The 13,235-nt window shown below is 39.5% G+C and overlaps 1 protein-coding gene across 4 annotated transcripts in view; it reads right to left on the bottom strand.

The window, feature by feature from the left end:
- FAT1 (FAT atypical cadherin 1) overlaps positions 1-13,235 on the bottom strand; it is a 198,390-nt gene that overhangs the window by 141,793 nt on the left and 43,362 nt on the right. For 3 of the 4 annotated variants that reach the window (XM_069977704.1, XM_069977703.1, XM_069977705.1), the window contains exon 2: positions 4,276-7,564. In XM_069977704.1, coding sequence (XP_069833805.1) covers positions 4,276-7,540 — 3,265 coding nt within the window. In that variant the 5' untranslated portion in view covers positions 7,541-7,564. Of the gene's footprint in view, positions 1-4,275; positions 7,565-13,235 lie in introns of those variants that run through there. The other variant, XM_069977706.1, reaches the window with a different exon arrangement.

Raw genomic sequence — 13,235 nt, 5'->3', positions numbered from 1 at the left:
TATCTGAAAACCATGGATACAGCCAATGACTGTATCCATGTTTTCCACATAGCCTTAGGGCTTTATCCAACTTCAGCAGCCACCGCTAATCAAATGCCGAAAGTTCGGGTTCGGATCGACTCGAGCATGCTCAAGGTTCGCTCATCTCTACTTGCAACCTTTCCCTGTTTTTTCTCATTCTTATCGACTCTGCTACATCATCATCTAGTATGGAATACATATTGGGGTGATGTGATACAAGATCAGAGAAAAAACAGTCCTGTGTATACAGTGCAATAGTAATGACAGCAGTGGGCAGCAAAGAAAGCTAAGGGTGTGTGTACCCAAATGGACCAATCAATGAAATGCATGATGTGAAATGTAGTTTCCTATCTTGGTTATAAATCGGCTTTTAGAAAAACTTGCAACTCCGGAACGGCAGCAGCTAGAAAGACAGAAGATGGCTCAAAATACTCAGGGGGACTTGGTGATTAAGACCAGCTAGCATTTCATTTTTTTTTGCTCTTAGGTGGATCACCCCTTTAATTCACCTAAGAATCTACTCTATAGTACTAGGGACAAGCAGCTATATCCCCCCAGAATGTATGAACAATTCTGCTTGTGGCATGTATGCCTTCAGCACTATACTGATGGTCACCAGATGGCAATAATGACTGATGCAGGGAAGCCAAATTTATTGGCATTGGCAAAAATATTACTAGAAAAAAATTACAATGGAAAACTCCAGTTTTCATTGGATTTCCTTTCTAATGGAATGGCATAAATAGCAGCTCACTAATGTAATGATATTATTGGAATCACTCGCTGTAGTCTTGGAAGTTTTCCAATAATAACACTGAAAGCTGAGATGATTCTCAGATTTCCTATAGTTGCCCTGCAGAACCAACTATGGTCTGAGAATAAACTCCAGATTATGGGCTAAGAGACAACATACTGTATGTAGAGCAGTTAGGAACAGTCTTGATTTTCTCAGAACTCCCCACAAACGAGTTTAAAAAAGGGGCAGTGTTTATGTTACTTTAAAATAATAATAAAAAAAAAAAACTTTGCATTTTCCATGTGTTTTTTTTTTATTTTTTGACAAATTTGTGACAAAAGCACAATATTTGAACCCATCGCTAAGCAGGCCTCTAATACATTATTAGTATTTCATTTAGGAAACTGTTGGAGCGACATATTTGGATATTTTAACATCTAGTACAATGGATAAATTAAGCTCATCAAGTTGTTTAATTTTTTTTTTAAATATTCCCAATGCCTTATATACCAGAGTAGGAAGAGTGAATTCTCTTATTTATTTATTTATTCATTCATTTTTTGTGTATAAGAGCCTTTTCACAATATCCAACTATCGGCAACAAGCGCTGATAGAAACGCTCATTTGGCCGATAATTGACCCATGTAAAAGTGTCAGCGATCCGCCAGGGAGTGGGAAAACACCCAATCCTTGGCTGATCCCATCTTTTGAGCAGGTCTACAAGTCACTGTTTATTGGCCCACATCTTCCTGTTTTAACAGGGGGTGTGCGGGCAATAGTAATGTATTTAAATGACCACATAAATGATACAGAGACTGTTAGTGTGGCACGGCTGCTAAGTTAGTTGTGCCATGTAAAGGCACTGCAAGCAAGTTTGCTCCTGTAGATGGCCACAATTTGGGCCATCTACAAGGACCTTATTTGTTGTAATTACCATGTATATTGATCTTATGTTGTAAAGCCCTACAGAAGATAGTGAGACCACATACAACTTTAAAAGGGCCGATTTGTAATTTACTTTTTTTTAACTCAAGTTTTCCAGTGCTTATCAACTGCTGTATGTCCTGCGGAAAATGCTTTCTTCTTTCCAGTCTGACATCGCTCTCTCTGCTGCCTCCTCTATCCATAATAGGAACGGTCAAGAACAGTAGAAAATCCTCATAGAAAACATCTCCTGCTCTGGATAGTTCCTGACATGGACAGAGGTGGCAGTAGAGAGCACTGTGTCGCAGTGAAATAAGTAATGTTTTTTTGTTGTTGTTGTTTTGCAAAATTTTCCCCCTTGAACAAATTTTTCTAATCTTAAAGAGAACCCTTTTTAACAAACTTCATCAAACAACATGGAGCTTTTATTGTGCTCGGATAGTTTTCCTTTAAACTATATGCAGTGGGGGGGGGGGGGGGGTAGTGGAGTATTCATATATGTCACAAAAGACAAAATACGGGTGGGGACAAAGTCCCATCTTTTTACCTGCCAGGCTGCCACACTCAGCAGGATGTTAAAAAATGCTTGGGCTGCTTCAGCAGATTCCCAACCCACAGCAAAACAAACATGTTTGTTTTAGATCAAAGAAGACTAAGCAGTTTAGAAAACACTATAGCATTTAAACAGTGATAAAGGCATAATATAAAGTACACAACAAATTCATAGAAAATAGATCTGAAGTTAGTCTTTGAGATAACCACATTTAATTCTTTGCTTTTCATGTATAGAAGAAAAAAAAAAGAAAACAGAACATGTATTTCTGATAATATTCAGAATATAATTTCCTGTGCTTTATCTCTCTAAGTCAGAGCGAATAAAAGAATGTTAGCAAATACAGGTATACAACGATTTCCCCAATAAATTAGCATATGAGATTTACTTAAAATACAGCAAAAGGGATTAGAAGAGTTCATTTGTTCCGTTTAGGTAATAAAAACATGACTACAATTTATTTTTTCTAATCTAAATACGTCTAAAGATTTGCACTAATTAAATTTACAATTTACAGATTCATAAAGATTGGAGCTCAGCTTTTCTGATGCAAAGCTCTCAAATCCCTCCTACCTTTCACAATGCCATTAAATTTAACTGTTTGCTCTAATGGAGGTCGATAAAATTCACTTGTTTGACTTGATGGCTATAAAGTCAATGTGCAAAAACACTGTACTCTAGGATAAGGTGCAAGAACAAGTGAGAATTTATTCACATATGCTTTCTCAACTAGAAAAGTTGGCAGGCAACACTACTTGGTTGTTGTGCTGCTTCCATTTTGCATTTAATTATCTATGGCTATATATGGATTAAAGGAGAATCCGGGCTGGGGTTATTTTCAGTGTACGGTTGGGGAAGGGGTGACTATAAAAGCCGCTGGTCACCCACCTCCCCGGTTCCAGCAACGGGTCACGGATCGCGCCGCCCCGTACTCCCATCCGTCTGCTACTTCCTGATCTGAGCTGTGGCTTGAGACATGACGTCTCAAGCTGCAGCTCAGCCATTCAGCGGTCATAGCGGAGTCCCGTCTCGGCTGCTGAATGGCTGAGCTGCCTTGAGATGTCACGTCTCAAGCCGCAGCTCAGACCAGGAAGCGGCAGCCGGACGGGAACTCGGGAAGTAACCCACGTTCCCGCTGGGACCCGGCGCTGGAACCGGGGAAGTAAGTGACCAGCGGCTTCTATATGCACCCCTTCCCCAGCCATACTCTGGAAATAACCCCAGCCTGGAGTACCCCTTTAAGTAAATTTAATGGAGCATATAGTCAGACAAAAAGAAAGGAAAGAGAAGGATCTTAAAAAAATAAAAATGTATACATAAAATTAAGTAATGGACCCTTAACCTGTTCCTGTATGATTGAGATGTAGTTATATATAGTTGACCTTACTGAGACTGGAATCAGAGAAAAATTGCTCACTTCCTGTAGTTCCAAGTCTCGGGAGTATGTGACATGTGAGGCAGGGGGGATCTAAACTATCAAATGCGAAGTGAAACCCTGCTGCCCACAATGAACAATAGCTGCATGATGTCTTCACAACATTGAGATTTCCCCCACACCTTGGAGGTATACTTCTGAGACGTGGAAATACAGGAAGTAAGGACTGCATTTTGCTCTCCAGACAACCTCTTTAAGTTTTACTTCGGAGAAAAATATTTTTTCTAAATCAACTTGTGTCAGAAAGTTGTACAGATTTGTAAATGACTTCTAATAACAAATCTCAATTCTTTCAGTCTGTATGCTCTGCAGGAAATAGTGCCTTTCTTTCCAGTCTAACATGGTGCTCTCTACTGCCACCTCTTTCCGTGACAGGAACTGTCCAGAGGAGTAGCAAATACGGATATAAAACCTCTACTGCAAATCTGTAGAACTTTCTGATACCAGTTAATTCAGAAAAAAAATATATTTTAAAGAACTTAAAAAGTAGCACGAAACATAAAAAAAAAAAAAAACACAAAATACACTAAATACAGGCATAAAGCTTAACTTTCATTGTACTATGCATGAAAACAATGCTTTACATAATCTGTTATTTAATCTTACCTTTTTCTTCATGAATTGTAAAGACTCCAATCCCAGATCCATCCCTTATGGAGTATCGGATTTCACCATCCCGCCCTGAATCCTCATCATGAGCCGACACGGTCATCACAGGTGTTCCTATCGGAACATCTTCTCTGATCACTGCTTTGCTTACAAAATTAGAGAACAATGGTGTATGCAGGTTCTCATTAACATCAACAACTTCAATAGTGATGTAACAAGTTGACGACAGAGAAATTGGCTTTCCTCTGTCCTTGGCCCGGGCAGTCAGGTTGTAAACCTGCTTTTCTTCATAATTTAATTCTTGTATTATCCTAACTGCTCCGCTCAGTTTATCTACTTCAAATTTCCCATTACCATTTTCCAAGAGACTATATCGAACTTGACTGGAAAGGCCTACATCGGGATCATAGGCATCTATCCAAGTTACCAGAGTTCCCACAGGAAGGTCTTCTCGAACTTTTACATGATAGTTGGATGGAATAAACATTGGGGCATTGTCATTTACATCTTCAACTAATATTTTTAGGAAGATGGTAGAAAACAATTGGGGCTCATTTTCAGCTTGGTCTCTGGCTTGGATTTTGAGTAAATGTATATGTTGCTTTTCTCTATCTAGTGGAGTAAGAGTTTTTACTATTCCTGTCACACTGTCTATTGTAAAGATATTGGTGTCTGTAAGAATGGAGTATCTTACGTCACCATTAGCCCCCAGATCTCTGTCAGTTGCTTCTATTTTAATAATTGCTTGATTTCCTTCCTCATTTTCCTTGACCTCGACAACATAACTCTCTTGCAGAAATTCTGGTGGGTTGTCATTGGCATCAAGAACTCCAATGTCTACAAGGTGCCAGGTAGATTTTTGTGGTATTCCAAGGTCATAAGCTGTGATATTCAAAGTGTAAGTATCTTTAAGCTCCCTGTCAAGTGGTGAAAGAATCTGTATCCAACCATTATCCATATCTATGGTGAAACAGCTATCATCGTTCCCTCCAGAAATAGCATACACCAACTTGCCATTAAAACCAGTGTCAAGGTCATCCGCTTCCATATGAATTATACGTGTTCCAACAGCTACGTTTTCCTTGACCACAATCCTGCTAGGGAGTGTGCTTTTAAACTGCGGGGCATGTGAGTTTGCCAAGTGAGTGTCAAAGTAAGCTTCCTCTAGTGATCCACGATTAAACAACTTGTTGGCTTGTAGAAGTTTCTCAGCAAGCATCTTGGCAACTCCAGTTTCCTCACAATTTAAGTGAACGACCTTGCGGCTAGAAGTTACAGTAATATTAATATAAATTGATTTGGCCAAGTGTTCACCATCCGTAGCTGTAATCCTCAAACTATGAAAGGAGACTTTTGCTCCGGGGCCTTCTGAAAGAGACTGTTTCAAAGACAGAACTCCAGAATTGGGATTGAGTGTAAATAAATCTAACTCATTTCCAGATTCTATCTGGTATTTCACCAACTGAAGCTCATCAGCATCAATAGCAGAAACAGTGGTTATTTGTTCTCCAATGCCAAGATCCTTGGGGACTGAACCCTCACAGTTTACCTTCTCAAACAATGGTATGTTGTCATTTAGATTATTTAAGGTCACCGTGATAGGAATTTCAATCTCTCTTCGATAGGGAAGACCCCAGTCTGATGATCTAATTTTTAATGTATAGACTCTCGGCATTAGCTCATAATCTAATTCTTCTGCAGTGCTGATCACTCCCGAAAAGCTATCAATGACAAAGGGCACAGGATTTATGTTGGCTATACTGTAGGTGACATATCCATTTTCTCCTTCGTCCTGATCACTGGCACTGACAGTAAGCACGTGGCTACCAATTGGCACATTCTCATCGACTACGGCTTTGTATGAAGTCTGGGTGAACTCAGGGGCATTGCTGTTCATACTAATTACTTTGATCATCACTTTTGTTGAAGCTTTTTTATCACTAGTCATGATATCCAATTCAATGTGGGTGGAATACTTTACTTTTAATGGAGCTAAAGTTGTAACAAGACCAGTGTTGGGATTTAAAGTGAATCTTGTTTTGTCTGTCGTATGTCTAAAGGCATATTTTAAATGTGGGTGACTTGGAACTGCTTTCACCATGATAATAGGGGTATTGGGAGGAGCGAACTCACTTACTTCAGCCCTATAAACATCTTTTTCAAACTTTACCGGGCCATGTTTAAATTGTGAAGATTTGATGTGGAGGACCTTTGGGTGTGAAAACTGTGGTGGAGAGCCCTTGTCTTTAGCTTGTAGGGTCAAGTTGAAACCAAATAAATGGGCATCCCAATCAATATCTCTTACAGCTACAATCTTATATTCTTTACTTCCTGGAGAAGTCCTGTTAGTCCTGAAGTACTGTTGAGAATCCCCTGCTATAATGCTTAAAGAAGCAATTTCTCCATTGATTCCTTGGTCCTGATCATCCACAGTTACAATTGCATAAGTCAAATCTTTATCAAGTTCAGAGGGAGTGAGAGTAACAGTAGAGATGACAGGGGCATGCAAATTTGCTTGTTCCACGTGAATAACTAGCCTAGCCATACTGCTAATACCACTGCTTCCATATAACTTCATGCCTCGGTCTACTGCAAGAATTTCCATGTCATACTGCTTGGTCTCTGAATAGTCAAGTTTGCCAGTTAGAATAATAGCACCACTGGTTGGATGAATAGCAAACATGTCCGTCCTCTCTTTAAAGCTGTAATAAAACTCCCCATTGGTTCCAATGTCGGCATCTGTTGCACTGACTTTAGCAATACTGCTCCTTATTGCTGTGTTTTCAGGCAAAGAAACACTGTACAAAGTTGGTGAAAACAGCGGCCTTAAGTCATTTGTGTCTAGTACCTGAACTCTAACTCTTGTGCGTGCTTCAGCATTCGAGCTCTTCTCCACTGCCTTGACAGAAAGGAGATAGTGATCCCTAACCTCTCTATTAAGAATTGCTGTGTTACCACCCTTGGTACGTATCCTCAGGAAGCAAAAATCCCCCCATATGTGCTCTTCTGCTTTAAAAAGGTTTTCATTGTCCCCAGAGACTATTTTATATTTTATGTCCCAATTCGAGTTTTTAAGATATATACCCATTTTTGTGGGGTGGCCAACATAAGTCTTTGCAGCTGAGTTTTCATAGATAGTAGCGTTGTATTGATGCTGGGTAAACTGAAATAATGAGGAAAAATGCAGTCCACGGCTTTCATCACAGTCACCCAAATGTTGCAGTAACATCAATAAGAGAAGCGAGGTCAAGTATCTCCCCATGATGGATGAAGTTCAAAAAATCACCTAGAAAAGACAGAAGAAAGGATGTCAATATAAAGCTGCAGAACACAATGATTATTCGTTTTATCATCTTTATGATTATAGTCTAACATGCACTTTTATATTGACTATGTTGGATGGATCATGATGAATTACACGCGAAGCATTTACCAGAATATATATATATATATATTTTTTTTTTTTTTTTTTTTTCCATATCTGAACCCCAGACACACCACTGGGGGCAAAATGAAATAAGGTTATTTCATTAAGACAATCAAATGCTCACGCCACTGGGTGCCATGCAGCAAATCAACGGATGCCATTAAGCCAACATAATTCCAGGGTCTAAAAGACTCTAATTTAATTACTGTGGAGCCTAACTATGCTTTGGAAATTTAACTTCTATTAAATAGATACTCAGAGGGTTCCAAAGAAGCAGAGATTATGTGCCTATGTATCCTCCTGTGCCAAACGAAAAAAGACAGCACTATCTAACTCTCATATCTTATAATTTATAGGGTGTGATTAGAACTACTACTGTAAAATACTGTCACAACATAAGGTTAGAATATAGCCAGCACTGGTACCACCCTCCCACAGAGAGATGTCATGTCCTGGCGGCACAATTAGCTCACAAAGTGCTCAGCATATAAAGTTCAGAAATGCAAATATTCCAAAGACATAGAAATGATGATGAACTCACTTGGATGTCAGGCATGGTAAAAGTAGTAATGCACCTATATATGGCTCAGTATATTTTAGTCCATAGGCACACCTATGTATACACCAAACCAAAAGGGTACTAGTAGTACATGTGAAACAGCCATAGCCATCCGTGTAGTGCAAGCACGGTGGCTCAGTGGTTAGCACTATAGCCTGCAGCGCTGGGTTTAAATCCCACCAAGGGCAACATCTGCAAAGAGTTTGTATATTCTCCCCGTGTTTGCGTGGGTTCCCTTCGGGTACTCCGGTTTCAATCTCACACCCAAAACATACAGATAGGTAAATTTAGATTGTGAGCCCTATTGGGGACAGGGAGCAATAATTGGCAAAAACTATGTAAGGTGCTGCGGAATCTGTGTGCGCTATACAAATAAAAGCATTATTAGTACTTATATTAGTTAGTATATTATTAGTATTATAAGTACCAACTGTGTATTGCCTAAGATCATCTGGACAGTCCCTGGGGGCTTTTGTCTGACCCGCTGCCTTTGATTGATAAATCGCTCTCTATACCCAAACAGGAAATGATCTATCAATCAAGACTAGGGGGCAAGAAGTAGCTGGGGACCACCCTGACAACTACAAATGAGGAATACAAATTAATAAAAGATGCAGGATAGGAAGAACTTGGTAATGTATGGGCCAGGGACCAGGGTTGTTCTTTGGGACAATTGCTCACTGGATAGAAGGTCTTTGATTTCTAATCTAGATAAGGCAAACTGGTATCTGACAGTTATATTGTAGTAAGCAAAGTTTGTTCACTATATAGTGACGGTAAAAACTATGAAGGGTTTATTCTGATTTAGTTAAAACACCGCAAGTCAGCCTAGGGCTGCCCCACAAATCAAATCATACTCACCTCACCCTGTACAACAACACCCTGGTCCTTCCTTCTGAACTGACCCCTTTGTTTATGTACTCGGATAATGCTCTGTCTCTGCTCTGCTAATGATGCTCTGAGAACACATCAGCCTCAGCAATTGTCCTCAGTGATTGGCTAGACTGTTCAGTATGTGATCAGGAAAGCTGGGCAAAAGCATCAACAGTGTAAATAAAGAGAGGCACTGAGGTAAAAAGGAGTGTCAGTGCTTAACTGGGTGAGGTGAGTATTCCTTATTATTTATTTTTTTACTAAATCAGAATACCTTTTTAAAGCTTTGATAGTATTTTGTTCTTTTTTTTCCAGTTCCTCTTTTTGATCAGTGAATGGGTTCTTATGTAAAACTGACATCTTTACAACCTAATTCTAACTAAGAATGCCATATCATATTGAAAATGGGAAAGTAAAAATGTTCCAAATAGCCAAAATGATTGAATTGATAAATTACAATTATTATTTGTCCTGCATCCAACGGTTGACATCACTTATGGGCAGTGTGACCACTGAAGAGCAAATGGGTGCTCTCAATTATTCGTACACAGGCATAGGGGAATATTACTTTGTCTATCACTCCTACTGAAATGTTATATACATGAATAATATGAGTTATTATCATGATAATACACCCTACCGCTGAAAATGTATTCTGCACTACACTGGATCTTCAGTAACATTACATCGGAATAACAGATTGTCACTCAATCTATGGTTGCCAAGTTGCAGCATTAACAAATGATAGCAATGCCAGGATTTCATGTCATCTGCTCATTTCAAGTTTGGCTGTCATGCACACAAACCAATTTCGGTTTTATCCTCACGCTGAATTTGATCATCTATAAGATTTTAAGCAGCACGACACCTGTGGGCGATTGTTTTCTGTCAATGAGGAAACTGGAAGATTCTTTGCATGTCTTCAGTGAGGCCAGTTGGGGAGTTTTCCGCCTAAGATGTTTATGTCATCTGTCTAAATGAGAATGCAAAGTGGTATACGAGAACAAAATGAATAGAAAAAAGGCTAGTAAAACTTTACTACGGGGATAAATCGGAGCGCCTTGTCAAGACAAATGCTGCAATTGTTTAGAGGAGAGGGGAAAAAATGAATAGGACCTCTGGGGAAATGATTCACAATGTACATACACCTACCAATTTTAGTGTCAATTGTAGTCTTAAATCAGGCTACCTACTTGTCACATTAAACAATGGTTAACGGCTTATTGACCGATTCCCAGTGTATGCTTTGTACTTTCTGCCAGCACTCAGGGGAATATTAGAAAATCTATGAAACTTTCTCTTCTGATGGTAGGAGAGAACTCTGCCTCTTTATTTAACTAAAGGTCAATGTTACACTCATAAGAAGGCCTGCTATAAAAAGAAACCTATATAAGTCCGTCCTTTAGATTGTTGTCAAACAAGATAAACAATTCGGTATGAACTCACTAACAATGTCCAAATCCAATCTCCTGTTCGACCCACAGCTTTCTCTTCTGCACCCCTACTCCCCAAACACATGCATGCTTGTCTTGGCCACGATAGTATTTGTTCTAAATAACTGAGGAGAGGAGCAATTTCATCCCCCCAAGAACATAAGGATCAGGCAACTGAAACCCACCTGCCTGGTCCTCCAGGGCATAATCATTTCGAAATTTTATCCCAACATGCCCAAACCCTCTCTTCCCTGAAAACTGGTGTCGGTCAGAGTTGGAAGGCCAATACACACATATAGTCCTTATGATGAGACCTATCTATTCAGGGAAATACAGTGGCCAAATAGAATTTATGCAAAATCTGGATCAGGCATCCTGCTACCTACCATATCCATTTATTATATTGCCTATACTATGGTCCAGGTGCAACAGCTACCTTTGCATCAACTACAGCTACATCCCAATTCCTAGAGTACCATCAAACTAGAGACCAGTCACTCTGCTGAGAATATGGTAAAGCACCTCTACTGCCTTATCTTCACCCAGGAATGGCTGCGCCGCAATGCTGAGAGTGGAATTTAGGATGCATATAGTATTGCCACTAAGCTCATTGTGCACGAGCAAGGACAACACTAATCTAAAATGAATCTAGCGAATCCAAATTTCTTGTGTAAGAAAGATCTAAATCCAAATTGTGTATTATCAATTCTCTCATCTCTAAAACTAACAACATTTGTATGTTCCTTGTAGTGTAGATTTTCCATTTAGGTGTTTAGGAAAGTTAAGGCCCTATTATACTAAACTATTATCAGTCGTACTTGGCCAGTTACTAGCCGTTCAGGCCAATAATTGTTTAATATAAAAGAACATGTTGAAAGATCCTGATTTCTGTGTAATAGGAACGGCAGCAGACCGCAGCTGAATTCCATTGGATCCCCGAATCATCTAAGGATCGTCCAGGCAGCCCCTCCCCCAGTATGTAATACTACAGCCAGTAAGCGGGGAATAAGGGGGAAGCGAGCGCTGAGCTGATAGGTCGGCGCTCCCTTCCCCCGAATTACCATGCAGTGTAATACGGCCTTTAGGTGCCAACTTTTGTTAGAGATGCAGTTGATATAGTGGATATCACTTAGCTTTTCTATTCATTTAAACATAGTCATCCTATATTACAATAACCAACACATTTCTTCCACTTCTAAATAGTTTAAACTCTTATTATTAAAAGATACTGTAATTCTTTTTCTGTAAAGGCTGTAAAGTTGTTTTTGAGCTGTCATTCAATTCCTTAGTAATCATAGTGATTGATACATATATATTATACAACAGCGGTGGTTTCCTCAATGACAGGTCCATATAAACAATAGCTCACTACAGTGAAGTCAAATCCTTTCCTGCTGCTCTTTTATGACTTGATACTACTGGAGATTTCATACTATCTCAATAAATATTGCATTTATATATCTTTTGTGCTCACTTCCTAGGAATGCTCTCTCCGTGAGTATAATGATACAATATACAGTGGTACATTAAAGGAACAGCTCCTGCAAGGATAAAAGTAAATCCAAGAAAGCAACATGCTTAATAAAACAATATGTGCATGAAATATACAGGGATGAAAGTGCGTGAGAACTCTCAGGCTGAGGCTTCTCTTTGTAAGATGCAATACTAAGAGACACAAGACCTCTGGATTTGCAGTATGTGTATGAACTTGGTCCCAGTGCTGTGAATTTTCTTACATTAATCAAATTGTTTAGAGAGAGTTGCTGTTCCTCTATGTTCTACACATCATTGCACAGTGCTGTGCTCACAACAGGAACAAATCACTACACTGTGACACACAAACATCTGGAAGAGAAGGGCAAAGGGAACTTTTAAACCATACTGACCGCTAAAGCTGACCATACACATTAAGACTGGGTTCACACTACGTATATTTCAGTCAGTATATGTATATTTCAGTCAGTATTGCAACCAAAACCAGGAGTGGATTAAAAACACAGAAAGGATCTGTTCACACAATGTTGAAATTGAGTGGATGGCCGCCATATAATGGCAAATATTTGCTGTTATTTTAGACGGCTGTTATATTGAAATAATGGCAGTTATTTACTGTTATATGACGGCCATCCACTCAATTTCAACATTGTGTGAACAGATCCTTTCTGTGTTTTTAATCCACTCCTGGTTTTGGTTGCAATATGAGGACCACAATACTGACTGAAATATACGTAGTGTGAACCCAGCCTAAAGCTGGCAGAACCCATCAATTTCAGCCTAAACATCTAAGGTGTATAGCAGTCTTCTGACAATCTCTTCTGGTTTACACCAGGGCTGTGGAGTCAGTAAGCCACAGTTCTGACTCTTACTCCGACTCCTGAATTTTATCAGGGACCAACTCAGACTCCGACTACTGACTCCGACTCCAGCTCCTTCATAAATGGCCAGTCAGACACCGGGGGAGTTATTTCTCAAACTCAAGTAAAGTACAACTGGCTCAGCAGCACTTTGTAATGTCTTACATGATCCTGGGGCGACTTCTGAGTGAATAAGGAAAGATATAAGGGTGCTAACACACACGACCGATGCACAGCAGATTTGATGCTGTGTTCAGTTATTTACATCAAATCTGCTGCGTATTTGCTGCTTATCCTCAGCAGAAAATTCA

The sequence above is a fragment of the Dendropsophus ebraccatus genome, chromosome 7 (genome assembly GCF_027789765.1).
Source record: "Dendropsophus ebraccatus isolate aDenEbr1 chromosome 7, aDenEbr1.pat, whole genome shotgun sequence".
Classification (NCBI taxonomy): domain Eukaryota; kingdom Metazoa; phylum Chordata; class Amphibia; order Anura; family Hylidae; genus Dendropsophus; species Dendropsophus ebraccatus.
This window is presented reverse-complemented; position numbering and strand designations above follow the sequence as displayed.